Raw genomic sequence first — 27911 nt, forward strand, 5'->3', positions numbered from 1 at the left:
CTCATTACAAAAAAACAAGAATGATGGGACAAAATTATATATTTTCTTTAAGAAAAACAAAGTTAAAAACAGCAACAGGCCAGAATCTGTATGACTTGGGACCCCCCTCTCTGATGATGCACTATATACACTACCGTTCAAAAGTTTGGGGTCACTTAGAAATGTCCTTGTTTTCCATGAAAACACACATGAAATGAGTTGCAACATGAATCGGAAATATAGTCAAGACGTTAACAAGGTTATAAATAATGATTTTTAAGTGAAATGATAATTGTGTCCTTCAAACTTGGCTTTTGTCAAAGAATCCTCCATTTGCAGCAGTTACAGCCTAGCAGACCTTTGGCATTCTAGTTTCCAATTTGTTGAGGTAATCTGAAGAGATTTCACCCCATGCTTCCTGAAGCACCTCCCACGAGTTGTATTGGCTTGATGGGCACTTCTTACGTACCATACGGTCAAGCTGCTCCCACAAGAGCTCAAAATGGTCCGGGGACTGTGCTGGCCATTCCATTATAGACAGAATACCAGCTGACTGCTTCTTCCCTAAATACTTATTGCATAGTTTGAAGCTGTGCTTTGGGTCATTGTCAAATCAAATCAAATCAAATGTATTTATAAAGCCCTTCTTACATCAACTAATATCTCAAAGTGCTCTACAGAAACCCAGCCTAAAACCCCAAACAGCAAGCAATGCAGGTGTAGAAGCAGGGTGGCTAGGAAAAACTCCCTAGAAAGGCCAGCATCTAGGAAGAAACCTTGAGTGGAACCAGGCAATGAGGGGTGGTCAGTCCTCTTCTGGCTGTGCCGGGTGGAGATTATAACAAAACATTGTGTTCAAATGTTCATTGATGACCATCAGGGTCAAATAATAATAATCACAGTGGTTGTCGAGGGTGCAACAGGTCAGCACCTCAGGAGTAAATGTCAGTTGGTTTTTCATTCAGAGTATCTCTACCACTACTGCTGGCTCTAGAGAGATGAAAACAGCAGGTCTGAGACAGGTAGCACGTCCGGTGAACAGGTCAGGGTTCCATAGCCGCAGGCAGAACAGTTGAAACTGGAGCAGCAGCACAGCCAGTTGGACTGGGGACAACAAGGAGTCATCATGCCAGGTAGTCCTGAGGCACGGTCCTAGGGCTCAGGTCCTCTGAGAGAGAGAAAGAAAGAAAGAATTTGAGAGAGCATCCTTAAATTCACACAGGACACCGGATAAGACAGGAGAAAAACTCCAGATATAACAGACTGACCCTAGCCCCCCGACACCTAAACAATTGCAGCATAAATACTGGAGGCTGAGACAGGAGGGGTCAGGAGACACAAAGCCCTGACCTCAATCCAATAGAAAATTTGTGGGCAGAACTGCAAAAGCGTGTACGAGGAAGGAGGCCTACAAACCTGACTCAGATACACCAGCTCTGTCAGGAGGAATGGGCCAAAATTCACCCAACTTATTGTGGGAAGCTTGTGGAAGGCTACCCGAAACGTTTGACCCAAATTAAACAATTTAAAGGCAAAGCTACCAAATACTTATTGAGTGTATGTAAACCTCTGACCCACTGGGAATGTGATGAAAGAAATAAAAGTTGAAATAAATCATTCTCTCTACTATTATTCTGACATTTCACATTCTTAAAATAAAGTGGTGACCCTAACTGACCTGTAGTAACTTGACAAGGAATGCCCACACACATATTGATATTACTTTCCTTTACTTTCAACCCAAACCTAAAGGTGTATTGCCAGGTACAAACGGTACAAATATAGCAGAACTATATAGCTCACTCCACCGGTGGTAGAATCACATTGCACAGAACTCACTCTTAGTGATGACATCATCAAAAGGGAAAGGTCATGCTCAATACCAATAATAACTATGTCATTATTTATATAGTGTCCACACTATAACACTTCTCCCCCCTCAATTTAAATCCCCCCTGTAAGGAAAACATAAGGTTAACAAGTAAACCACATCAGTGTTTTCTTTTCTTTACTACACCACACTGTAGAACTTCTGCTGGTGTTACCGTAAATGTAAACAAAACAACAACAACAACAAAATGACAGTCCTTATTTCTTTTCAACTAGGTCTGCTGCTCCAAACAAACCCTAACACCACGAGTCTCTCAGTCTCAACTACAGAGTTAGTCTTTCAGGAGGCTTGTGACTACGCTGTGATCTGCGCAGTACTCCTGGTGTGCTATGAGACACAGGTAAGGCGTGTCCCAGTGGAGCTGGGTCTGAGGGCACAGGAGTGGGTTGGGTGTTTGTGAGAGAATGTCCATCACCCTCTGCTGGAACCACTGAATGCCCTTGTTCCTCAGATGCTGTTTCCTGTGGGATTTCAACTTGTACACTACCACCCACAGCTGTTCCGTCTGAAAACATGGTCTTGTGTTTGTCATAGCGCAGGCGGAGATGGTCCTGGTGTCTGCGCATGACTCGCCCATCAGTCAGTTTGACCACAAAGGAGACGGGACCACTCTGACTCAGAATGATACCTGGCAACCACTGTTGGCTGCTTGTGAAGTTGCGGATGTAGACAGTGTCATTGGGTTTTAACTGTCTCTCCCTTGCGTGGTGGTCATGTCTCTCTTTTTGTTTCTCCTGCTTCCGTTCCACTCGTGCTCTGATGTTCGGACGCAGTAGATCCAGGTGAGCTTTTGGCTTTCTGCCCATTAACATCACCGCTGGAGCCTGTCCTGTTATTGTTTGTGGCGTGATGCAGTACTGGAACAAGAACCGAGAGAGCTTAGTTGTGATGGTTCCCACAGTCATCCTTTTGAGCCCCTCTTTCAGTGTCTGCACAGCCCGCTCCGCTAAGCCGTTTGAGGCCGGGTGAAACGGGGCGCTGCGGACATGGCGGATCCCGTTTCTCTGCATGAATTCTTGGAACAAGTCACAGGTAAACGTTGTTGCGTTTTCGGACACCAGAGAGTCCGGCAGACCATGGGTGAAAACACCTGCCGAAGCTTTTCGATGGTTGTGGTCGCTGTGATGTTGCTCATGATGTGCGCCTCCAGCCACTTGGAGTGTGCGTCCACCATGACAAGGAACATGTGACCCATGAAAGGGCCTGCAAAATCTATATGCAGCCTGGACCATGGGCGGTCAGGCCACTCCCACAGATGTAGTGATCTGTTTGGCATTCACAGGTGAGTTTGACAATCTCTCCATTAGGAAAATTGTCTCGGGAGGCACCACAGTTGTGGCAGGCATCTCTGGTAGCGGGAGACGGCTGAGCGCGTCTGCATTTGCATTGTCCTTCCCCGCTCTATACACTATCGTGTACTGGTAAGCTGAAAGTGTCAGGGCCCAGCGCTGAAACCTTGCTGAAGCCATGGGCGGAATGCATCTTGATTCACTAAAAAGGCTCATCAGTGGTTTGTGGTCAGTACATATGGTGAAATGACGACCGTAGAGGTACTGATGGAAGCGTTTCACAGCAAAGACTATGGCCAGACCTTCCTTGTCTAACTGTGAATAACCCTTCTCAGCACTCGTCAGCGTACGTGATGCGAATCCAATGGGTCTCTCTGACCCGTCCTCCATCTGATGAGAGAGTACTGCCCCGACGCCATAGGGTGAGGCGTCACATGACAGGATGATCTCTTTGTCTTGGTCAAAATTAACCAGAAGTTGTGCTGATTGTAGTAGTGCTTTCACTTCCTTGAAAGCTTTCTCTTGTGCTGGTCCCCACTTCCATTTACAGTCTTTGTGAAGCAACTGATAAAGTGGAGCCAACACTGTTGACCGCTCCGGGAGGAACTCTCATAGTAGTTCACCATGCCCAGGAATGACCTGAGCTCTGACCCATTCTTGGGGTTTGGAGCATCCTTGATTGCCCTGACTTTGTCCTCCACAGGACACAGACCCTGCGCTGTGATCTTGTGACCTAGGTATGGCACACTCTGTGCTTGGAATGTGCACTTGCTACGCTTCAGGCGCAGCCCTGCCTCAGATAATCTCTTTAACACCTGGTCCAGATGGTGGAGGTGCTCCTCCTCCGTCTCCCCTGTAACCATGTCATCCAGGTACACTGCTACATGAGGGATCCCCTGCAGCAGATTGTCCATTGTCCTCTGGAAAATGGCTGGGCTGGACGCCACTCCGAAAACCAAGCGGTTGTACCTGAACAAGCCTTTGTGAGTGTTCACTGTGACATACTCTTTTGAGTCCTCGTCCAGGAGGAGCTGTTGGTAGGCGTGACTCATGTCAAGCTTTGAGAACATCTTGCCTCCTGCCAGTGTCGTGAACAAGTCCTCCACCCGTGGCAGCGGGTAAGCGTCTAGCTTAGAGGCCCTGTTGGTGAGTTTGTAGTCCCCACATATACGCACCGTGCCGTCACTTTTCAGAACGGGAACGATAGGAGCTGCCCAGCGGGAGAACTGAACGGGAGTAATGACGTTTGCTTCCTGCAGCCGCTCCAACTCATCTTCCACTTTCTTTTTCATGGCGTAAGGCACTGTCCTGGGCTTGAAAAAGCGAGGCTCGGCCTGAGGATCCACGAACAGCTTAACTGCAGTACCCTGCAGTGTGCCCAGTTCATCTTTGAAAATCTCTGGGTACTTTTGAATGACATCCTCAGTCACTCGGGTGTGTTTTATCTCACCCCAGCTCAGTTGTATTTTGTTATAGCCAGTCATGCCCTAGTAAACTAGGCTCATTCCCTTTCACCACCAGGAGCCGTGCTCTCACTTCCTGGCTGTTGTATGCAATGTCCACCTCTAGAGCCCCCAGCAATGGTATGGTCTCCCCGGTGTACGTACGCAGTCTGATCCCTGCCGGTGTGAGGGCAGAAACCTGTCTTGAGCCCCATTTTTGTTTGTAGGTCTCCTCACTTATGACAGAGGCAGAGGCCCCCGTGTCAACCTCCATCCTCATCTGCTTTCCATCTACGTCCACTGTAGCATAGATAGGCTCTGCGCACGGCTCCCTCACCTTAAATATGTTGTAGGAACAATGCTCTTCCTCCTCCTCTGTGCTCTCTAGGTGGTGCACTGCTGACTGAGGCTTTGGTGCTGTGAACTTGCCCAGCCCAGTCCGCCCACCCTCTGGCTTGCTCCTAGGACCCCTGCATTTTTTTGATAAATGTCCCTTTTTGTTGCAATTGTGACAGACAGTCTTCATAAACTTACAGTTGTTACCATAATGTGTCCCTCCACATCTGAAACATTCCACTGCTTTTCCCCTTTTTCCTGCCACCTCTTTTGTCACCTGATGCACTGCACAACTTTCACTGTTGGCCTTTTGAATATTTTTCACATTACTAGCGGCTATCTCCATCCCTTGAGATGGTTCCAATGCTCTCTTGAAAGTCAGTGTGGCTTCCCCCAGCAACCGGCGCTGTATGCTGTCCTCATTAATGCCACAGACTAATCTGTCATGGAGCATGTCCTCTAACATAGCCCTAAACTCACAATGTTCAGAGAGTTCACGTAATTCAGCAACAAAGTTAGCAACAGACTGACCTGTTTTCCGAAAATGGCAGTTAAACTTGAACCTCTGGACAATCACTGACGGCTTTGGATTGTGGTGAGTCTGAACGAGAGCAACTAGATCCCCAAAAGGAATTTCTCCCAGTCTCCGTGGTGTAGCCAAATTTCTCATTAGCTTGTAGGTTTTAGCCCCACACACACTCAAGAGAATAGAGCGCTGTTTAGCCTCATCTATGATTCCATTTGCCAAGAAAAAGTGTCCCAACCTTTCCACATATTCCGTCCAGTCCTCGTTCTCTTCCACAAACTCAGTGATAGTCCAAAACATTGCCATTATAACCCCAACTTGTCCTTGATCCTCGTTAGCGATTTTCACTTGCTGCTGATTATCCCCGTTGGCGTTTCCGTCCAGCGGCACCTGCTCTCCGTCGCTCATTAAGCTAGCTAGCTAACTGACTACCTCCACTGTTTCTTAGCAAGCTAGCACCTCGCCCTGTACAAGTTGATAAAGTTTTATCCTCGTCGCCAAAAAGGTGTAGTAACTTGACAAGGAATGCCCACACGCATTTCGATATTACTTTCCTTTACTTTCAACCCAAACCTAAAGGTGTATTGCCAGGTACAAACGGTACAAATATAGCAGAACTATATAGCCCACTCCACCGGTGGTAGAATCACATTGCATAGAACTCACTCTTAGTGATGACATCATCAAAAGGGAAAGGTCACGGTCAATACCAATAATAACCATGTCATTATTTATATAGTGTCCACACTATAACATGACCTAAGACAGGGAAATGCTTACTAGGATTAAATGTCAGGAATTTTGAAAAACTGAGTTTAAATGTACTTTGCTAAGGTGTATGTAATCTTCCGACTTCAACTGTATATGTCTTAACAAAGTGTTAGGCCACCACGACCTGCCAGGTCATCTTCAATGTGCCTTTGCATCGATTCTAAGAGTGGACTTAGTTCTCAGAGTAACAGCACATTAATCAATTTAGGAACTTGGCCGGAGGCTTAGCTACTAGCATTTAGTCCAGATTCTGGTGTAGAAGGCTTGTAAACAGTTACTTACTTATATGAGAGAAAGAGCTTCAATGTCCGTTATCTGATATCTCTTTGTCTTGGTAGTTCTTTTTACAGTTTTTTGTTTTCATCAATCTCTCTGTATCACGCCTCTGTCACTGGTTACACATCCCAAAGGGAAACTCCCAATCTCAGAGGAACAGAGTAATGTGAGGAAGTCATGTTTTTGCTGTGTATGCACTGTACTGTTGAATTGTATGTGCTTTTTTGTATTTACTGCTGGCCTCCTGGCCAGGTCTCCCTTTTCAGGCCCCAATGGAACTTCCTGGTTGAATAAAGCTTCAATAAAAATATTATAAAAATAGCCATTCTTTACATACTGCACACAACACGTAAACATATAATAATAATAACAATAATACAGAATAATAATAATAATAATAATGATAATAATACAATAACACTATAATAATGGGTAGACTCAGACTCAAACTTCTGAATGATTTTTAACAGTTTACAATATGTTCAAAAGCACTGAAACTAAAGAGTAGTTAAAAATATATTCTCACGAAGGAAACAACTGCTAACTGTCTAATAGACATTCTAAATATCATTCTTTATCTCTGAGGCAAGTTTGGTGATTGCAACAAACTGTGGTTTTCACTGACTTCTTTCTTCTTCTCCTTTTTTGAGTGGTCAAACAGCTACTTTTCATTGCAATGCCTGGTCACTAGAGGTATTGGATTATTTTTAATTTCACTGAAGAACGAAATGCATGTCCCACTCAGTATAGTATAGGTTTAATTAGCATCCAACCAATCAGTATGTGTGAATGAAACCAACACAAAGAAATGTACACTAGTAATGTAAAGAGGGCAACGTCATGACAGTACACACACACTAACCACTACCACTACCACCCCTAAACCCACAGACATGTTTCTTCTTGTTGATTAAAAGGCAGAAGTGCACACTAGGTTAATCTTTAGAAATGCTTTAACTTGATAAGAATTAACGTATTTTGGAAGATTTGGTTGGGAGGAGGTTGAGGCTAAAACAGTTCATGGATCTGGAGGGAATTAATCTGCCTTGAACCCCATGTGGTCTATAACCTGTTAGGGCTAGGGGGCAGTATTTACACGGCCGGATAAAAAACGTACCCAATTTAATCTGGTTACTACTCCTGCCCAGTAACTAGAATATGCATATAATTATTGGCTTTGGATAGAAAACACCCTAAAGTTTCTAAAACTGTTTGAATGGTGTCTGTGAGTGTAACAGAACTCATATGGCAGGCAAAAACCTGAGAAGATTTCATGCAGGAAGTGGCCTGTCTGACAAGGTGTTGTTGTTCTTGCCTCTGTTTATTGAAGAGTCAGGAACTTAGCTGTAACGTGACACTTCCTACGGCTCCCATAGGCTCTCAGAGCCCGGGAAAAAGCTGAACGATGTCGAGGCAGCCCCAGGCTGAAACACATTATCGCCTTTGCTAAGTGGCCGATCAGAGGACAAAGGAATTAGGCGCGTGCCCGAGTCGACGAAGTGATATATTTTCTTTCGGCTGTTTACCTAATTGCAGATTCCCGGTCGGAATATTATCGCTTTTTTACGAGAAAAATGGCATAAAAATTGATTTTAAACAGATTTTGACATGCTTCGAAGTACGGTAATGAAATATTTAGAAATCTTTTGTCATGAAATGCGCCGTGCGCATGACCCTTATTTACCATTCGGATAGTGTCTAGAACGCACTAACAAAACGCCACTGTTGGAACATAACTATGGATTATTTTGGACCAAACCAACATTTGTTATTGAAGTAGAAGTCCTGGGAGTGCATTCTGACGAAGAACAGAAAAGGTAATCAAACTTTTCTAATAGTAAATCTGATTTTGGTGAAGGCTAAACTTGCTGGGTGTCTAAATAGCTAGCCCTGTGATGCCGGGCTATCTACTGAGAATATTGCAAAATGTGCTTTCACCGAAAAGCTATTTTAAATTCGGACATATCGAGTGCATAGAGGAGTTCTGTATCTATAATTCTTAAAATAATTGTTATGCTTTTTGTGAACGTTTATCATGAGTAATTTAGTAAATTGTTAGTAAATTCGCCGGAAGTTTGCGGGGGGTATGCTAGTTCTGAACGTCACATGCTAATGTAAAAAGCTGGTTTTTGATATAAATATGAACTTGATTGAACAAAACATGTATGTATTGTATAACATAATGTCCTAGGTGTGTCATCTGATGAAGATCATCAAAGGTTAGTGCTGCATTTAGCTGTCTTCTGGGTTTTTGTGACATTATATGCTAGCTTGAAAAATGGGTGTCTGATTATTTCTGGCTGGGTACTCTGCTGACATAATCTAATGTTTTGCTTTCGTTGTAAAGCCTTTTTGAAATCGGACAGTGTGGTTAGATTAACGAGAGTCTTGTCTTTAAAATGGTGTAAAATAGTCATATGTTTGAGAAATTGAAGTAATAGCATTTCTAAGGTATTTGAAAATCGCGCCACGGGATTACACTGGCTGTTGCGTAGGTGGGACGATTTCGTCCCGCCTAGCCCAGAGAGGTTAAACAGCGTTTGACATGCTTCTAAGTAAGGTAAAGGAACATTTTTAAATGTTTTGTCTCCAAATGCGCTCGCGCCTTACCCTTTGGATAGTGACCTGAACGCACGAACAAAACGGGGGTATTTGCACATAACTATGGATTATTTGGAACAAAAACAACATTTGTTGTGGAAGTAGCAGTCCTGGAAGTGCATTCTGACAAAGAACAGCAAAGGTAATCCAATTTTTCTTATAGTATTTCTGAGTTTAGGTTTCCCCGAACTTGGCGGGTGTCAAATTAGCTAGCCGTGATGGCTGAGCTATGTACTCAGAATATTGCAAAATGTTCTTTCGCCGAAAAGCTATTTTAAAATCAGACATAGCGATTGCATAAAGGAGTTCTGTATCTATAATTCTTAAAATAATTGTTATGTATTTTGTCAATGTTTATCATGAGTAATTCAGTAAATTCACCGTAAGTTTTGGGTGGGAATGCTAGTTCTGAACATCACATGCTAATGTAAAAAGCTGTTTTTTGATATAAATATGAACTTGATTGAACAAAACATACATGTATGGTATAACATAATGTCCTAGGAGTGTCATCTGATGAAGATCATCAAAGGTTAGTGCTGCATTTAGCTGTGTTTTGGGTTTTTATGACATATATGCTAGCTTGAAAAATGGCTGTGTGGTTATTTGTGTCTATGTACTCTCCTAACATAATCTAATGTTTTGCATTCGCTGTAAAGCCTTTTTGAAATCGGACAATGTGGTTAGATTAACGAGAGTCTTATCTTTCAAATGGTGTAAAATAGTCGAATGTTTGAAATATTGAAATGATTGCATTTTTGAGGTATTTGTATTTCGCGCCACGCGATGCCACTGGTTGTTGAATAGAGTGGGAGAAGCTTACGTCCCACCTAGCCCATAGAGGTTAATGCAACCGCTGTGTCAGATTTCAAAACAGCTTTATGGCGAAAGCACATTGTTCAATATTCTGAGTACAGAGCTCAGCCATCAAAGCAAGCTATACAGTTACCCGCCAAGTTCTGAGGTCAACAAAACTCTGAAATAGTAATGTAAATCTTCACTTACTTTTGCTGATCTTGGTCGGAATGCACTCCCAGGACTCCCACTTCCACAAGAATGTTCGTTTTGTTCAATAAAGTCCATCATTTATGTCCAAATACATCCGTTTTGTTCAGGCATTCAGATCACTATTCCAAAGGCATAATGAGCGAGCGCAAATCCCGAGATGAAAAGTCAAATAGTTCCATTACCGTTCGTAGAAACATGTCAAACGATGCTTACAATCAATCCGTAGGGTCTTTTTAACATAAATCTTTGATAATATTCACGCCGGACAAAAGCGTATTCATTACAGAGGAAAAAGAAGGAACGGCGTGCCTGCATGACTGCGCAGTAAAGAACACAGTGGTCCAAAGGCTTGAGACAGCTCTTATTGTCTCTCCAGAAACAGTAGAAGCATGAAACAAGGTTCTAAAGACTGTTGAAATCTAGTGGAAGCCTTAGGAAGTGCAAAATAACCCCACATACACTGTAGTTTGGAAAGGCAACAAGTTGAAAAACTACAAACCACTTCCTGGTTGGATTTTTTCTCAGGTTTTTGCCTGCCATATGAGTTCTGTTATACTCACAGACATCATTCAAACAGTTTTAGAAAATTCAGAGTGTTTTCTATACGAATTTACTAATAATATGCATATCCTACCTTCTGGGCCTGAGTAGCAGGCAGTTTAATTTGGGCACATTATTCATCTGAATTTCCGAATACTGCCCCCTGTCACCAAGAAGTTAACACAGTGTCCAAAGAAGGGCCAGAAGTATACAGAATGGTATCATCTGCGTAGAGGTGGATCAGAGAATCACCAGCAGCATGAGCGACATCATTGATGTGTACAGAGAAGAGAGTCGGCCCAAGAATTGAACCCAGTGGCACCCCCATAGAGACCACCAGAGGGCCGGACAACAGGCCCTCCGATTTGACACACTGAACTCTATCAGAGAAGTAGTTGGTGAACTAGGCGAGGCAATAATTTGAGAAACCAAGGCTGTTGAGTCTGCCAATAAGAATGTGGTGATTGACAGAGTCGAAAGCCTTGGCCAGGTTGATGAACACAGCTGCACAGTGATGTCTCTTATCGATAGCAGTTATGATATCGTTAAGGACCTTGAGCGTGGCTGAGGTGCACGCATGACCGGCTCTGAAACCAGATTGCATAGCGGAGAAGGTACGGTGTGATTCAAAATGGTAGGTAATCTGTTTGTTAACCTGTTAGGGCTAGGGGGCAGCATTGACACGGCTGGATAAAAAACATACCCGATTTAATCTGGTTACCACTCCTACTCAGTAACTAGAATATGCATATACTTATTACATATGGATAGAAAACACCCTAAATTTTCTAAAACTGTTTGAATGGTGTCTGTGAGTATAACAGAACTCAAATGGCAGGTCAAAACCTGAGAGATTCCTTTACAGGAAGTGGCCTGTCTGACCATTTCTGGAACTTCTTTGCCATCTCTATCATTTACTAAGGATCTCTGCTCTAACGTGACACTTCCCACGTCGTCCATAGGCGCTCAGAGCCCGGGAAAAAAGAGAATGTCGTCATTCCAGCCCCAGGCTGAAACACATTATCGCCTTTCTCAAGTGGCCCATCAAGAGACACTAGCTTATGCGCGTGACCCCGACCGCCCCCGCCTTTGGGATTTTTTCCTCTGTTTGCCGAAAAGGAGATTCCCTGTCGGAATTTTATCGCTTTTCTACGAGAAAAATGACGTAAAAATTGATTTTAAACAGTGGTTGACATGCTTCGACGTACGGCAATGGAATACTTTGAATTTTATTGTCAGGAATTGCGCCAAGCGCGCGACACTTCTTTACTATTTCGGATAGTGTCTGGAACGCACGAACAAAACGCCGCTATTCGGATATAACGATGGATTATTTTGGACCAAACCAACATTTGTTATTGAAGTAGACGTCCTGGGTGTGCATTCTGACGAAGACAACAAAAGGTAATGACATTTTTATAATAGTAAATATGATTATGGTGAGTGCTAAACTTGCCGGGTGTCTAAATAGCGAGCCCGTGATGCCTGGGCTATCTACTGAGAATATTGCAAAATGTGCTTTCACCAAAAAGCTATTTTAAAATCGGACATATCGAGTGCATAGAGGAGGTCTGTATCTATAATTCTTAAAATAATTGTTATGCTTTTTGTGAACGTTTATCGTGAGTAATTTAGTAAAATGTTAGTAAATTCGCCGGAAGTTTGCGGGGGGTATGCTAGTTCTGAACGTCACATGCTAATGTAAAAAGCTGGTTTTTGATATAAATATGAACTTGATTGAACAAAACATGTATGTATTGTATAACATAATGTCCTAGGTGTGTCATCTGATGAAGATCATCAAAGGTTAGTGCTGCATTTAGCTGTCTTCTGGGTTTTTGTGACATTATATGCTAGCTTGAAAAATGGGTGTCTGATTATTTCTGGCTGGGTACTCTGCTGACATAATCTAATGTTTTGCTTTCGTTGTAAAGCCTTTTTGAAATCGGACAGTGTGGTTAGATTAACGAGAGTCTTGTCTTTAAAATGGTGTAAAATAGTCATATGTTTGAGAAATTGAAGTAATAGCATTTCTAAGGTATTTGAAAATCGCGCCACGGGATTACACTGGCTGTTGCGTAGGTGGGACGATTTGGTGCCACCTACTCTAGAGAGGTTAACCTGTTAGGGCTAGGGGGCAGTATTGACACGGCTGGATAAAAAACATACCCGATTTAATCTGGTTACCACTCCTACCCAGTAACTAGAATATGCATATACTTATTACATATGGATAGAAAACACCCTAAATTTTCTAAAACTGTTTGAATGGTGTCTGTGAGTATAACAGAACTCAAATGGCAGGTCAAAACCTGAGAGATTCCTTTACAGGAAGTGGCCTGTCTGACCATTTCTTGAACTTCTTTTCCATCTCTATCATTTACTAAGGATCTCTGCTCTAACGTGACACTTCCCACGTCGTCCATAGGCGCTCAGAGCCCGGGAAAAAACAGAATGTCGTCATTCCAGCCCCAGGCTGAAACACATTATCGCCTTTCTCAAGTGGCCGATCAAGGGACACTGGGCTTATGCGCATGACCCCGACCGCCCCCGCCTTTGGGATTTTTTCCTCTGTTTGCCGAAAAGGAGATTCCCTGTCGGAATATTATCGCTTTTCTACGAGAAAAATGTCGTAAAAATTGATTTTAAACAGCGGTTGACATGCTTCGAAGTACGGTAATGGAATATTTAGAATTTTATTGTCACGAATTGCGCCATGCGCGCGACACTTCTTTACTATTTCGGATAGTGTCTGGAACGCACGAACAAAACGCCGCTATTCGGATATAACGATGGATTATTTTGGACCAAACCAACATTTGTTATTGAAGTAGCAGTCCTGGGTGTGCATTCTGATGAAGACAACAAAAGGTAATGAAACTTTTATAATAGTAAATATGATTATGGTGAGTGCTAAACTTGCCGGGTGTCTAAATAGCGAGCCCGTGATGCCTGGGCTATGTACTTAGAATATTGCAAAATGTGCTTTCACCAAAAAGCTATTTTAATATCGGACATATCGAGTGCATAGAGGAGGTCTGTATCTATAATTCTTAAAATAATTGTTATGCTTTTTGTGAACGTTTATCGTGAGTAATTTAGTAAAATGTTAGCGAATTCCCCGGAAGTTTGCGGGGGGTATGCTAGTTCTGAACGTCACATGCTAATGTAAAAAGCTGGTTTTTGATATAAATATTAACTTGATTGAACAAAACATGCATGTATTGTATAACATAGTGTCCTAGGGTTGTCATCTGATGAAGATCATCAAAGGTGAGTGCTGCATTTAGCTGTCTTCTGGGTTTTGGTGACATTATATGCTGGCTTGAAAAATGGGTGTCTGATTATTTCTGGCTTGGTACTCTGCTGACATAATCTAATGTTTTGCTTTCGTTGTAAAGCCTTTTTGAAATCGGACAGTGTGGTTAGATTAACGAGAGTCTTGTCTTTAAATGGCTGTAAAATAGTCATATGTTTGAGAAATTGAAGTAATAGGATTTTTAAGGTTTTGAAAATCGCGCCACAGGCTGGCAGTGGCTGTTACGTAGCCCATAGAGGTTAACAACCTTACCATTTATCGCCCTCCAGGTTCCCTTGGAGAGTTCATCAATGAGTTTGACGCCTTGATAAGTTCCTTTCCTGATGATGGCTTACCCCTCACAGTTCTGGGTGACATTAACCTCCCTACGTCTACCTTTCACTCATTCCTCTCTGCCTCCTTCTTTCCACTCCTCTCCTCTTTTGACCTCACCCTCTCACCGTCCCCCCCTACTCACAAGGCAGGCAATACGCTTGACCTCATCTTCACTAGATGCTGTTCTTCTACTAATCTCACTGCAACTCCCCTCCAAGTCTCCAACCACTACCTTGTATCATTTTCCCTCTCGCTCTCCTCCAACACTACTCACTCTGCCCATACTCAGATGGTATTGCGCCGTCGCAACCTTCGCTCTCTCTCTCCTGCTACTCTCTCCTCTTCCATCCTATGATCACTTCCCTCTGCTCAATCCTTCTCCAACCAATCTCCTGATTCTGCCTCCTCAACCCTCCTCTCCTCCCTTTCTGCATCCTTTGACTCTCTATGCCCCCTATCCTCCCGATCGGCTCGGTCCTCCCCTCCTGCTCCGTGGCTTAACGACTCATTGCGAGCTCAAAGAACAGGGCTCCGGGCAGCCGAGCGGAAATGGAGGAAAACTAGCCTCCCTGGGGACCTGGTATCTTTTCACTCCCTCCTCTCTACATTTTCCTCCTCTGTTTCTGCTGCTAAAGCCACTTTCTACCACTGTAACTTCCAAGCATCTGCCTCTAACACTAGGAAGCTCTTTGCCACCTTCTCCTCCCTCCTGAATCCTCCTCCCCCTCCCCCCTCCTCCCTCTCTGCTGATGACTTCGTCAACCATTTTGAAAAGAAGGTCGACGACATCCGATCCTCGTTTGTTAAGTCAAATGACACCGCTGGTCCTGCTCACATTGCCCTACCCTATGCTTTGACCTCTTTCTCCCCTCTCTCTCCAGATGAAATATTGCGTCTTGTGACGACCGGCCGCCCAACAACCTGCCCGCTTGATCCTATCCCCTCCTCTCTTCTCCAGACCATTTCCGGAGACCTTCTCCCTTACCTCACCTCGCTCATCAACTCATCCTTGACCGCTGGCTACGTCCCTTCCGTCTTCAAGAGAGCGAGAGTTGCACCCCTTCTCAAAAAACCTACACTCGATCCCTCCGATGTCTTCAACTACAGACCAGTATCCCTTCTTTCTTTTCTCTCCAAAACTCTTGAACGTGCCGTCCTTGGCCAGCTCTCCTGCTATCTCTCTCAGAATGACCTTCTTGATCCAAATCAGTCAGGTTTCAAGGCTGGTCATTCAACTGAGACTGCTCTTCTCTGTGTCACGGAGGCTCTCCGCACTGCTAAAGCTAACTCTCTCTCCTCTGCTCTCATCCTTCTAGACCTATCTGCTGCCTTTGATACTGTGAACCATCAGATCCTCCTCTCCACCCTCTCCCAGTTGGGTATCTCCGGCGCGGCTCACTCTTGGATTGCGTCCTACCTGACAGTTCGCTCCTACCAGGTGGCGTGGCAAGAATCCCCCCAGGGCTCTGTTCTTGGCCCACTCCTATTCTCGCTATACACCAAGTCACTTGGCTCTGTCATATCCTCACATGGTCTCTCCTATCATTGCTACGCAGACGACACACAATGAATCTTCTCCTTTCCCCCTTCTGATAACCAGGTGGCGAATCGCATCTCTGCATGTCTGGCAGACATATCAGTGTGGATGACGGATCACCACCTCAAGCTGAACCTCGGCAAGACGGAGCTGCTCTTCCTCCCGGGGAAGGACTGCCCTTTCCATGATCTCGCCATCACGGTGGACAACTCCATTGTGTCCTCCTCCCAGAGTGTTAAGAGCCTCGGCGTGACCCTGGACAACCGCCTGTCGTTCTCCGCTAACATCAAGGCGGTGACCCGATCCTGTAGGTTCATGCTATACAACATTCGCAGAGTACGACCCTGCCTTACACAGGAAGCGGCGCAGGTCCTAATCCAGGCACTTGTCATCTCCCGTCTGGATTACTGCAACTCCCTGTTGGCGGGGCTCCCTGCCTGTGCCATTAAACCCCTACAACTCATCCAGAACGCCGCAGCTTGTCTGGTAGTCAACCAGTTCTCTCACATCACCCCGCTCCTCCGCACACTCCACTGGCTTCCTGTTGAAGCTCGCATCTGCTACAAGACCATGGTGCTTGCCTACGGAGCTGTGAGGGGAACGGCACCTCCGTACCTTCAGGCTCTGATCAGGCCCTACACCCAAACAAGGGCACTGCGTTCATCCACCTCTGGCCTGCTGGCCCCCCTACCTCTGCGGAAGCACAGTTCCCGCTCAGCCCAGTCAAAACTCTTCGCTGCTCTGGCACCCCAATGGTGGAACAAGCTCCCTCACAACACCAGGACAGCGGAGTCAATCACCACCTTCCGTAGACACCTGAAACCCCACCTCTTTAAGGAATACCTGGGATAGGATAAAGTAATCCTTCTACCCCCCCCCTCCAAAAAAAAAATATAGATGTACTATTGCAAAGTGGTTGTTTCACTGGATATCATAAGGTGAATGCACCAATATGCAAGTCGCTCTGGATAAGAGTGTCTGCTAAATGACGTAAATGTAAATGTAAATGGTGAGGAACAATGCCTTTTCCAGCATGATAGTGCACCTTGCCATAAGGCAAAAGTGATACCTAAGTAGCTCGGGAACAAAACATTGATATTTTGGGTCCATGTCCAGGAAACTCCCCAGACCTTAATCCCATTGAGAACTTGTGGTCAATCCTCAAGCGGGCAGATGGACAAGCAAAAACCCACAAATTCTGACAAACTCCAAACATTGATTATGTAAGAATGGGCTGCCATCAGTCAGGATGTGGCCCAGAAGTTTATTGACAGCATGCCAGGGCGGATTGCAGGTCTTGAAAAAGAAGGGTCAACACTGCAAATATTAACTCTTTGCATCAACTTCATGCAATTGTCAATAAAAGCATTTGACACTTATGAAATGCTTGTAATTATACTTCAGTATTCCATAGTAACACCTGACAAAAATATCTAGTCACTGAAGCAGCCAACTTTGTAGAAATTAATATTTGTGTCATTCTCAAAACTTTTGGCCACGACTTTAGGTTAAACTACATGTACATATGCAGTAAGAGATAAGTGTGTATCATGACCATCTTAGTTAGTGGTTTTACAGTAACTTCCAATAGAAAGGGTAATGAGGCCATAAGTCTTATATTAACACATGCATTGAAAGATAAGTGAGCATCTTGCTCAACCATTGTTATCCATGCTACATCACATTTCTCAACCTCATATTTGTGTTTTATGTGTATACCAGGAATGCCTGTATTGTTATCAGACAAATTTCCCTATGGGACAATAAAGTATTCAATAAATCAGGGTGTGTGTGTGTGTGTGTGTGTGTGTGTGTGTGTGTGTGTGTGTGTGTGTGTGTGTGTGTGTGTGTGTGTGTGTGTGTGTGTGTGTGTGTGTGTGTGTGTGTGTGTGTGTGTGTGTGTGTGTGTGTGTGTCTCAGGTGCATCTCACCAGAGGATATGTGTACATAGATGGAGCCAGTTGCTCGTCCGTAGGGGTTGGAGGCCTCACAGACATAGAGACCATTCAGCTCAGAGCTGAGACTGAGGAAGTGCAGTATGTCTCCCTCTGCTTTCACTGAAGACCCAGGCCATGGCTGGACCACTCTGAGGGGGAGAGAGAGAGGAGGAGAGGGGCTGAGTGTATGTGTGTGACTGTGTGTGTGCGTGTGCATGTGTGTGTTAAAGACAAAGGCATAATTTCACTGCCAGCATAATTCAACAACTGTCCTTTAGCTAATTTAGATCTCATGTCTTAACAAGTGCAGATAACATTTACATTTAAACTGGTTTGAACTAGTTTACATAGGAGTGAGTACCTGCTCCAGGTGTAGTTGGGATGTGGGTTTCCATCTGTTACACATAGTAAGACTGTGGTTTTAGAGGCCTCACTAAGGGTGATGTTCACTGACTGAGGTGGATCTATGAGAGGGAGAGAGAGAGAGAGAGAGAGAGAGAGAGAGAGAGAGAGAGAGAGAGAGAGAGAGAGAGCGTCAGAGTCAGCCTACAGGGAGGAAGTCAAAGACTCAGCAGTGTGGTGGCAGTGCTGTTCGTGGACTATAGGAGAAAGAGGGGAGAACACTTCCATCCACATCAATGGGGCTGTTGTGGAGTGGGTCGAGACCTTTAAGTTCTTTGGCGTCCACATCTGTAAGCACATAACATGGTCCACACTCACCCGCACAGTCCTGAAGAGAATGGGCCCTCAGATCCTCAAAATATTATACAGCTGCATCATCGAGAACATCTTGACTGTCTGCATCATAGCTTGGTATGGCAATTCCACTGCCTTTGACCGCAAAGCGCTACAAAGGGTGGTGCGGACAGCACAGTACTCACAGGGGCCGAGCTCCCTCCAATCCAGGATCTCTATAGCAAATGGTCCCAGAGGAAGACACGAATAATTGCCAAAGAGTCCAGCCACCCAAACCATAGACTGTTCACTCTGCTACCGTCCGGTAAACGGTACCAGAGCATCGGCTCTAGGACCAACAGGCTCAGAGACAGATTCTACCCCCAAGCCATAAGGCTGCTAAATAATCAATTATGTTACCTAAACTATCTGCACTGACTCTGTCTTGCACTGACTCTACACTTTATATATACACTGACCTGAAATATACTGACCCTACGCACACTCACTAGACTATGTATACACACCATATACACACTCACACACCCACACTACACTGTCACTCCCAGACAAATCCATCACACATTCAAACACTACATATGCACACACACACACACACACACACACACACACACACACACACACACACACACACACACACACACACACACACAACACACACGCATACTGACACAACACAAACACACAAATACAGACAGACACTCACCCACTAACATACACACACATACTTTTACACATCATTTGCTGCTGCTACTCTGTTCTTTATTTTACTCTTATTATTATTACTATCCTGATGCCTAGTCCCTTTACCCTGCCTTCATGTACATATCTACCTCAACTACCTGTACCTCGTACCTCTGCACATTGATCTGGTACTGGTACTCCTTGCATATAGCTCCATTCTTGCGTATTTTATTTTATTCCTCTTGTGTTAGTTACTATTTAATTAATTTTTTTAACTCTGCATCGTTGGGAAAGGATTTTAAGCAAGCAATTCACTGTAAAGTCTACACTAGTTGTATTCGGCATATGTGATAAGCAACATTTAATTTTCTTTGATTTGAGAGACAGAGAAAGAGAAACAGAGAGGTGGTTACAGTTACTGCCGGTATAGAATGTAAATAGACCTACACTCACACACCAATACCAAGACAGCTATATTACAACTATAACAATGACAGGAGTGGAACTTTAATCTACAGATTTTGTATTATTTTAATTGAACCTGTGTTTAACGAGGCAAGTCAGTTAAGGACAAATTCTTATTTACAATTATGGACTAGGAACAGTGGGTTAACTGCCTTGCTCAGGGGAAGAATGACAGATGTTTACCTTGTCAGCTCAGGGATTCAATCTAGCAACCTTTCGGTTACTGGCCCAACGCTAAGATGAGGCAAAACCTGGTCTTCCTTCATTTCAGTTTGATAGATTACTTGTAGTAGAGGAGCAGTACAATGAAAGTCTTGTAAAGGTCCATACCACTCTGTGCCTCAGAACTATGTTTAAGCTAAAGAAAATAACAGTTGTTACAGGTTAGATCAAAGGCTTTCCTCGGTTGAAAGGGTTTAACATGGAACCCAAAAGGTTTCGACCTGGAACCAAAAAGGGTTCTACCTGGAACTAATAGGGGGTTATTCAAAGGGTTCTCCTATTGGGACAGACAAAAAAAAAGTTGGTTCTAGGATAGAACCTTATTTTCTAAGAGTGTATAGATAGACAGGGACTGGTTAGAGGGGCTACTAGGCTACAGCCAGCGAAGACAGTGAGACTCTATATATACAGTGGATGTCTATGTTCTATGACAGTGATAGTGGAGTATACATTTGCATTGGATGACGATAGTGTAGGACAGTGGTAGTATAATATATGTACAGTGTCTGTCTATAGGGTAGGGCAGTAGAAGTGGAGTATACATTTACAGTGGATGCCAATAGTGTAGGACAGTGGTAGTAGAATATATTTACAGTGTCTGTCTATAGGGTAGGAAAGTAGTAGTGTAGTATATACTTACAGTGGATGTCTAAGTTGTAGTTGTAGCTCCTTTCTGTTACCAAGGCAGACTGGTTGACCACACACTGGACCTGCTGCTGATTGGCTGCTCTGGTTGGCACCCCGAGCAGGTGGCTGAGTACTGTGGTGGTTCCGTTGTCGTGCTGTCTGGAGTTAGTCACTGTTCTCAACAAACTGCCGAATGCACCTGTCTTCCACGTCACTTCTGCCTGTGGCTTGGCACCAGCAGCCACACAGGTTGCCAAGACAACCTCATTCTCCCCAGTGACAGGAGGAATATCAACTGTCACATTCACCACTGGAGGAACTATGACCAGAAAACAAACAAACAGAGAATAGAAAACATGAACAAGTCACTCATTGTAAATGTCAGACTATACATGGAAAAACGACCAAAACAGACCTCACATCACATGAAATGCTCATGTTATATGTCCAACAAATTTTAAATAAACCATATCATGTTAACTATTTGTTCAATTGCAACATACATCATTAGTAGTGACACATTTACTGTATTGGAGGTTTAGGCAAATCCAGTTTTAACAGGTTTTTGCTCACCCTGATGAGAGATACTTGCACCTGAGGAATTAAGTTTCACACACACATCCCAAAATCTGTTTTTCAGCTTTAGCAGTTCCACTGAAAAGCATTCACAGCCCATTCACAGCCCTACTGTTAAGGAATGCTGTATATAGTGGTGTATTCTGTATATTCCAACATCTGTTCCACCATTAGAGAAACTGTTGATGCCTGTACTCTCCTGGTTACAGCTTGAGTAAGAGGATACACTCTCAGAAAGGAAGTTGCTAAGTACAACCACATAGAGTTCTTTAGTTTGTACGGGATCCCTTTTTGGTTCTACCTAGAACCCTCTACGTAGGGTTCTTCCTCGACGTAGGGTTCCCTCTACGTAGGGTTCCTGCCTAATTCTATGGAGAACCCTCTACGTAGGGTTCTTCCATATAATTAGAAATTAGAATTGGATCTCTATGGGTTCTTCAAAGATCCCCCTTTAAATGGTTCTGCCTAGAACCCTCTATAAATAATAACATATATTTTAAAATGTTTTATTGTCACATACACCAGATAATTGCAGTGAAATGTGTTGTTTTACAGGGTCAGCCATAGTAGTACATCACAGCTGGGGCAAATTAGGGTTAAGTGTCTTCCTCAGCCAGAATGAAGATATCTAACAATTGGAACTTTTAATCACCTTCAACATGCATTTTAGAAAGACTGCTAGGTTAGTGATACTTGTGAAATTATCTACCTAAATAATCTAAACTGGGACAACTATCTCAGTAACGGGTGCAATAAGTCCAACTATTAAAAGACTGGAAAAATTTAGACAAATATTGTTATTTTTTTCCTTGTAGCATAAGGTTAATCAACTAATCAATTCACATACAAAAACACAGATATTGAAACAAACACATCTACCTACAATAGAGCATGCTGGGAAATATGATAATGATAGGCATGGTTTTGGGTGTTTAGGCTTCTCCAAGCTCTGATGCTGCTGATGGTCATTAGTAGCCTACCAAACTTGCTTTCTGCTTGGTTCTCTACACACTATTGTCCATCTAATCACTCTGACATCATTGCAAAGGTAATTGAAAATCTAATCAAACACATTTCTATAGGCTATGCAATTGCATGAGAAAACAGAGTTTTGATGGCCTCTATTAAAAAGGGGAGGGAGTACCCCATCAGCTTTCTATAGGCTAGACCTGTGGTGTAAAGTACTTAAGTAATAATACTTTTAAGAAATACTTAAGTCGTTTTTGGTGGTATCTGTTCTCTAATATTAATATTTTTGACAACTATTACTTTTACTCCACTACCTTCCTAAAGAAAATAATGTACATTTTACTCCAGACATTTTCCCTTGCAGCTAAAGGTACTCCTTACATTTAAAATGTTCAAGGAGGACAGAATTATGGCACCAATCAATATAACGCTTTGTCATCCCTACTGCCTATGATCTGGCAGACTCACGAAACACAACTACTGTGTTTGTAAATTATGTCTGAGTGTGCACCTGTCTGTCCCTTATTAACATAATAATAAGATTGTGCCTTCTGGTTTGCTAAGTATAAGGAATATGATGTATAGCATTTACTTTTACTTTGTACTTTTACTCAAGTATGACAATTGAGTACTTTTTATACCACTGTACTTAAGTATATTTAACTTATAACCTGTATTTATTTTAACCTTTATTTAACTAGGCAAGTCAGTTAAGAACAAATTCTTATTTACAATGACGGCCTACCCCGGCCAAGCCCAGTCGACGCTGGGCTAATTGTGCGTCTCCCTATGGGACTCCCAATCATGGCCGGATGTGATGCACCCTGGATTCGAATCAGGTCCTGCAGTGACACCTCTTGCACTGAGATGCAGTGTCTTAGATCACTGTCCATATGTAGCTTGTTTTTGGTCACAGGTCCAGGAATGGCTGAAGAATTGCAATATTTACCTGGAGCTAACTCTTAAGATAGCACTACTGGGTGATCTGAAAAGTCAATCGATCAATAATATAATAATACTTTCAGCAAACATTGTATTTTCAATGTATAATCTGTAGAAACAATGAGAATAGAACGGTTCAGAACTTTTGTGAAACATCACAGTGAAATTTGTAGAGTTTATTTTAAGTTTAGGGAATAGTGCCACTTTTTAGGATGTCAATATAAATGAATGTATTCATGCTTGTTTGTCTTAACATTTAATCATTATATGTGTTATTGTTTTTACCATTGAGGACCACTTTGGAAACAAGCGTTTTAATTAATACTATATTCTGTTTACCCAAAATAAATTAAAATAAATTCAATACATTTTGAATGTTCAGCAGAACAGGAAAATTGTGAAATTCACTCACTTATCAAGAGAACACGTGATCATCCCTACTGCCTATGTTCTGGTGGACTCACTAAACACAATTGCATCTTTTGTAAATAATGTCTGAGTGTTGGAATGTGCCCGTGGCTATCTGTCACGTCCTGACCAGCAGATGGAGCTAGTGTTTTAGTTTTGGGGTCAGGACGTGGCATGTTTGTGTTGGTTAAATGTTGGGTGGATGATTGGGACTTCCAATTGAAGGCAGGTGTGTATAGTTGCCTTTGATTGGAAGTCCTATATAGGTGTGTGTGTTTGTCTTTGGGGTTGTGGGGAATTGTTCTGTGCTTAGCCGTGTGCCTAGTCAGACTGTTATTGTCGTGTTATTGTTTTCCTGTGGATGCCTTACTGGAGTCTATTAAAGTATGAGTATTCACAGTCTCGCTGCGCCTTGGTCCTCTTCTCTCCAGTACGACATTTTCAAGGATGAGTACAACTTATTTTATGACAGAATTCCCCACCAACAAAGGACCAAGCAGCGGAAGAAGGCTGGCGAGGTAAGGGAGACCGAGAGGCACCCCCAATAATTTTTTAGGGGGGGGGCACAAGGGCTGTTTGACGGGGCAAGAGCTGCCCGCCAGTCAACAGTCGCCAGAGCTGCCCGCCAGTCAACAGTCGTCACCAGAGCTGCCCGCCAGTCAACAGTCGTCACCAGAGCTGCCCGCCAGTCAACAGTCGTCACCAGAGCTGCCCGCCAGTCAACAGTCGTCACCAGAGCTGCCCGCCAGTCAACAGTCGTCACCAGAGCTGCCCGCCAGTCAACAGTCGTCACCAGAGCTGCCCGCCAGTCAACAGTCGTCACCAGAGCTGCCCGCCAGTCAACAGTCGTCACCAGAGCTGCCCGCCAGTCAACAGTCGTCACCAGAGCTGCCCGCCAGTCAACAGTCGTCAGAGCTGCCCGCCAGTCAACAGTCGCCAGAGAGGTCAGACTGCGCTGAACCGCCGGAGTGGCCAGACTGCGCTGAACCGCCGGAGTGGCCAGACTGCGCTGAACCGCCGGAGTGGCCAGACTGCGCTGAACCGCCGGAGTGGCCAGACTGCCCTGACCTGCCGGAGTGGCCAGACTGCCCTGACCTGCCGGAGTGGCCAGACTGCCCTGACCTGCCGGAGTGGCCAGACTGCCCTGAACTGCCGGAGTGGCCAGACTGCCCTGACCTGCCGGAGTGGCCAGACTGCCCTGACCTGCCGGAGTGGCCAGACTGCCCTGACCTGCCGGAGTGGCCAGACTGTCCCCCGGCCCAGCCCGAGGGGCCCTCCTGTCCCCCGGCCCAGCCCGAGGGGCCCTCCTGTCCCCCGGCCCAGCCCGAGGGGCCCTCCTGTCCCCCGGCCCAGCCCGAGGGGCCCTCCTGTCCCCCGGCCCAGCCCGAGGGGCCCTCCTATCCCCCGGCCCAGCCCGAGGGGCCCTCCTGTCCCCCGGCCCAGCACGAGTGGTCCGTCTGCCAGGGTCAGCCCAAGTGGCCCATCTGCCCGGCGCAGCTAGCAGCGCCACCGAAGTGGGCTACGCCGACGGTGGAGCAAGGTCCACGCCCTGCACCTGAGCCACCTCCAGGATAGGTGGGTTGGGGAGGGAGGGTGTAGCACAGTGCCGTCGGTGACGGCAGCCACCCTCCCTTCCCTCCCTTATTGTTTAAGGGTTATTGTTTATGGGTTTTGTGTTGGGGTTTTTTGTTGGTAGGTGCATTCCGGGGTCTGCACCTTGAGGGGGGGGTACTGTCACGTCCTGACCAGCAGATGGAGCTAGTGTTTTAGTTTTGGGGTCAGGACGTGGCATGTTTGTGTTGGTTAAATGTTGGGTGGATGATTGGGACTTCCAATTGAAGGCAGGTGTGTATAGTTGCCTTTGATTGGAAGTCCTATATAGGTGTGTGTGTTTGTCTTTGGGGTTGTGGGGAATTGTTCTGTGCTTAGCCGTGTGCCTAGTCAGACTGTTATTGTCGTGTTATTGTTTTCCTGTGGATGCCTTACTGGAGTCTATTAAAGTATGAGTATTCACAGTCTCGCTGCGCCTTGGTCCTCTTCTCTCCAGTACGACATTTTCAAGGATGAGTACAACTTATTTTATGACACTATCCGTACATTTTTAAAGCAATACAATGGTGCAGTCTGATTTGCGTAATATAAGAAATTTGAAAGATTTATATTTTAACTTTAACTTTTCATACTTAAGTATATTTTAGCAATTCCATTTACTTTTGATAATTAAGTATATTTAAAATCAAATACTTTTAGACTTTTACTCAAGTAGTATTTTACTTGGTAACTTTCGCTTTTACTCTAGTAACTTTCTATTAAGGTATTTATACTTTTATTCAAGTATGACAATTTGGTAGTTTTCCCACCACTGATGATTTGAAAAAGTTGGGGAAAAAAAGTTAAGCTGTGTCTTGCCTTACTGCACAAACTGGGCTTCATTCCTAAGTGATAATACATCATTCACAAGTGATAGGCTAATATTGTCACCCATCAGACTATTCTTAATTTAGTGTTGTCTTTTCATATACTAAATAATATATGTGGGAAATTAGTTTTTATTTAGAATGGACCATTATCATGCACCTGTCACGGAACAGGGAGAGGTTGAGGGTAGAGGAAGGACAGGAGTAAAAACAAACAAAATAGAACAATTGTGAAATTGACTGTGTCTATAAAATGTATATAGTATTCACTAGTTTACTCCAATTAGGGGAGGGGTGATAGGATTAGAAAGTAACAAAGTAAAATATATTTAAAAAAATGGGATCTGTATTTATATACGTATGTATGTGTATATATATACATATATTTGCAAAGAATATATGGGGGATTGGAAGTGATGCAGACAATTACATTGATGGAAGTTAGAATCTATCTGCAACATTAAAGCTGATCTACCCCTTAAAATAAAAGTACTATGCGTTGTCAGGGAAAATGTGTGGAGTAAAAAGTATCATATTTTCTTCAGGAATGTAGTAAAGTAAAAGTTGTCAAAAATATAAATAGTAAAGGAGAACCCGTTGGACACCTTTTTTTCTAAGCGCAGAGATGAGGGTTCTGTAGATGAGGGCTCTGCTCTTGCTTCACTTGAATTATGAAACTACCAACTTCTTACCTTTCTAGTATTGATTATCACATTCAGTCTTTCCACACTGTCAATCATAGAAACAGTGATGCAAGGAGTGAAGGAATAGTTCTTACCAAGCACAGTCAGGGGTATCTCTGTAGTGTATGCTCCTCTGGGGAAAACACTGAAGATACATGTGAAGGTGCCTTCATCAAACAGTCTGACAGCTGTTATTCGAATAGATCCAAGGTTTTCCAATGGGTTCCCAATAAATTGGACTCTACCTACCAATCCATTCTGTGCAATAAACTTAGTAACCCCATTGGGATAATTCAGCATAAAATGATGGTTCTGTGTTTCTTCCCAAGTAATTTTCTGCCATGTTATCTGTTCGAGATCCTCAGTTGTCTCTATCAGTCTGCAGGATAAATCCACATCCTCCCCCTGTACCACAGTCCTGCGTCCTCCAATCACCCGTGTACCTGAAGAGAAAACATAAGCCAAAAAAACTGCCCAAAAGATACCTGTAGAATAGATGTTTATGAACTCTAATAAACAGAAATGTTACATAAACACACAGATAAGACCATTATTAGTATTTAGCTGTGCTTATGAACTATGATATCCTATTGATGGTGAAATGTGGCTATTGTAAAAACAAATGTGCCAATTGCTCAATATTTTACCCTAAGCCAAATTGGGCAGCCATAGTCAGAGGAGATGGCTAAAGCACGTACTGATCTGGGTCCAGTATCGGCTGAAACTACTTAGTGAATATGTTATTAGAATAATAAGCCAAAAGCCCTGACTCTGTTCTTACACTTAATCAAGACTAAGATATTCAATACATTGCCAGATACTTGTGCAGGCTCAGCATGTCTCAAAACAAAGGACAAGGACTACAGTTGAATGGTGGGATTGTGTGTTTGGTGGGTGTTATTGTCTTGCCTTGTGTCAGTAAGAAAAAAGAGACAAAAACATGATCTCAATAGTACACATTGTATGACATCAATTGGAAACCTACTTTCTGTATCCCTCTGGATCATGAGTAGAATAACACAGCACAGATTCCGTAACATGCTTTGCTCTTCTCATTGCTATGGTCAGAGGGGAAATGTAATTATGGAATTATATAACATCTTAAAATTGGTGATTTGTAAAAATGAGGACCTATTCATTGTTTATGTAAAACAGTTATGTAGGCTAAGCTGTATGTAAAATAATGTTGTGTGCAATAAAATGTATTCAAGCAATGGTCTCCAATCATCACTCTTTGATGGAGACTATGCACATCTTGCAATGTAGCCCAAACCTTTTCACAAAAATAAACAACCAGTCCTACATTGGTCAGTAATAATGGAACAAAACAGATGCTTCTGTAAATTTAATAGACCACTAACCTTTTATGAATGGAAGTTCCTCTGCTGTAATAGCTGAGACATTTGTTTTTGACGTTTGTGCTGACAGAAAAATGTCCTCCTGCTGTAGGAAAAC

General features: G+C 43.6%; 1 protein-coding gene across 2 annotated transcripts; it reads right to left on the reverse strand.

Annotated features, from left to right (window-relative positions):
- Positions 1 to 21: 21 nt before the first annotated feature.
- LOC106586643 (nectin-3-like) lies at positions 22 to 27911 on the reverse strand. 2 transcript variants are annotated; one of them, XM_082969122.1, is made up of 7 exons: positions 27818 to 27911; positions 27442 to 27514; positions 26552 to 26899; positions 20475 to 20780; positions 18129 to 18231; positions 17762 to 17916; positions 22 to 1147 (listed from the first exon to the last, which is right to left on the reverse strand). In XM_082969122.1, exons 2-7 carry the CDS (start codon positions 27494 to 27496, stop codon positions 1104 to 1106), a joined length of 1011 nt encoding a protein of 336 aa, XP_082825248.1. In that variant the 5' UTR covers positions 27497 to 27514; positions 27818 to 27911; the 3' UTR covers positions 22 to 1103. The 2 variants fall into 2 exon arrangements, with proteins under 2 accessions (XP_082825248.1, XP_082825249.1); XM_082969123.1 differs by lacking the exons at positions 26552 to 26899; positions 27442 to 27514; positions 27818 to 27911 and adding an exon at positions 21035 to 21258.

Source organism: Salmo salar, chromosome 25, assembly GCF_965601325.2.
Source record: "Salmo salar chromosome 25, fSalSal1, whole genome shotgun sequence".
Lineage (NCBI taxonomy): Eukaryota > Metazoa > Chordata > Actinopteri > Salmoniformes > Salmonidae > Salmo > Salmo salar.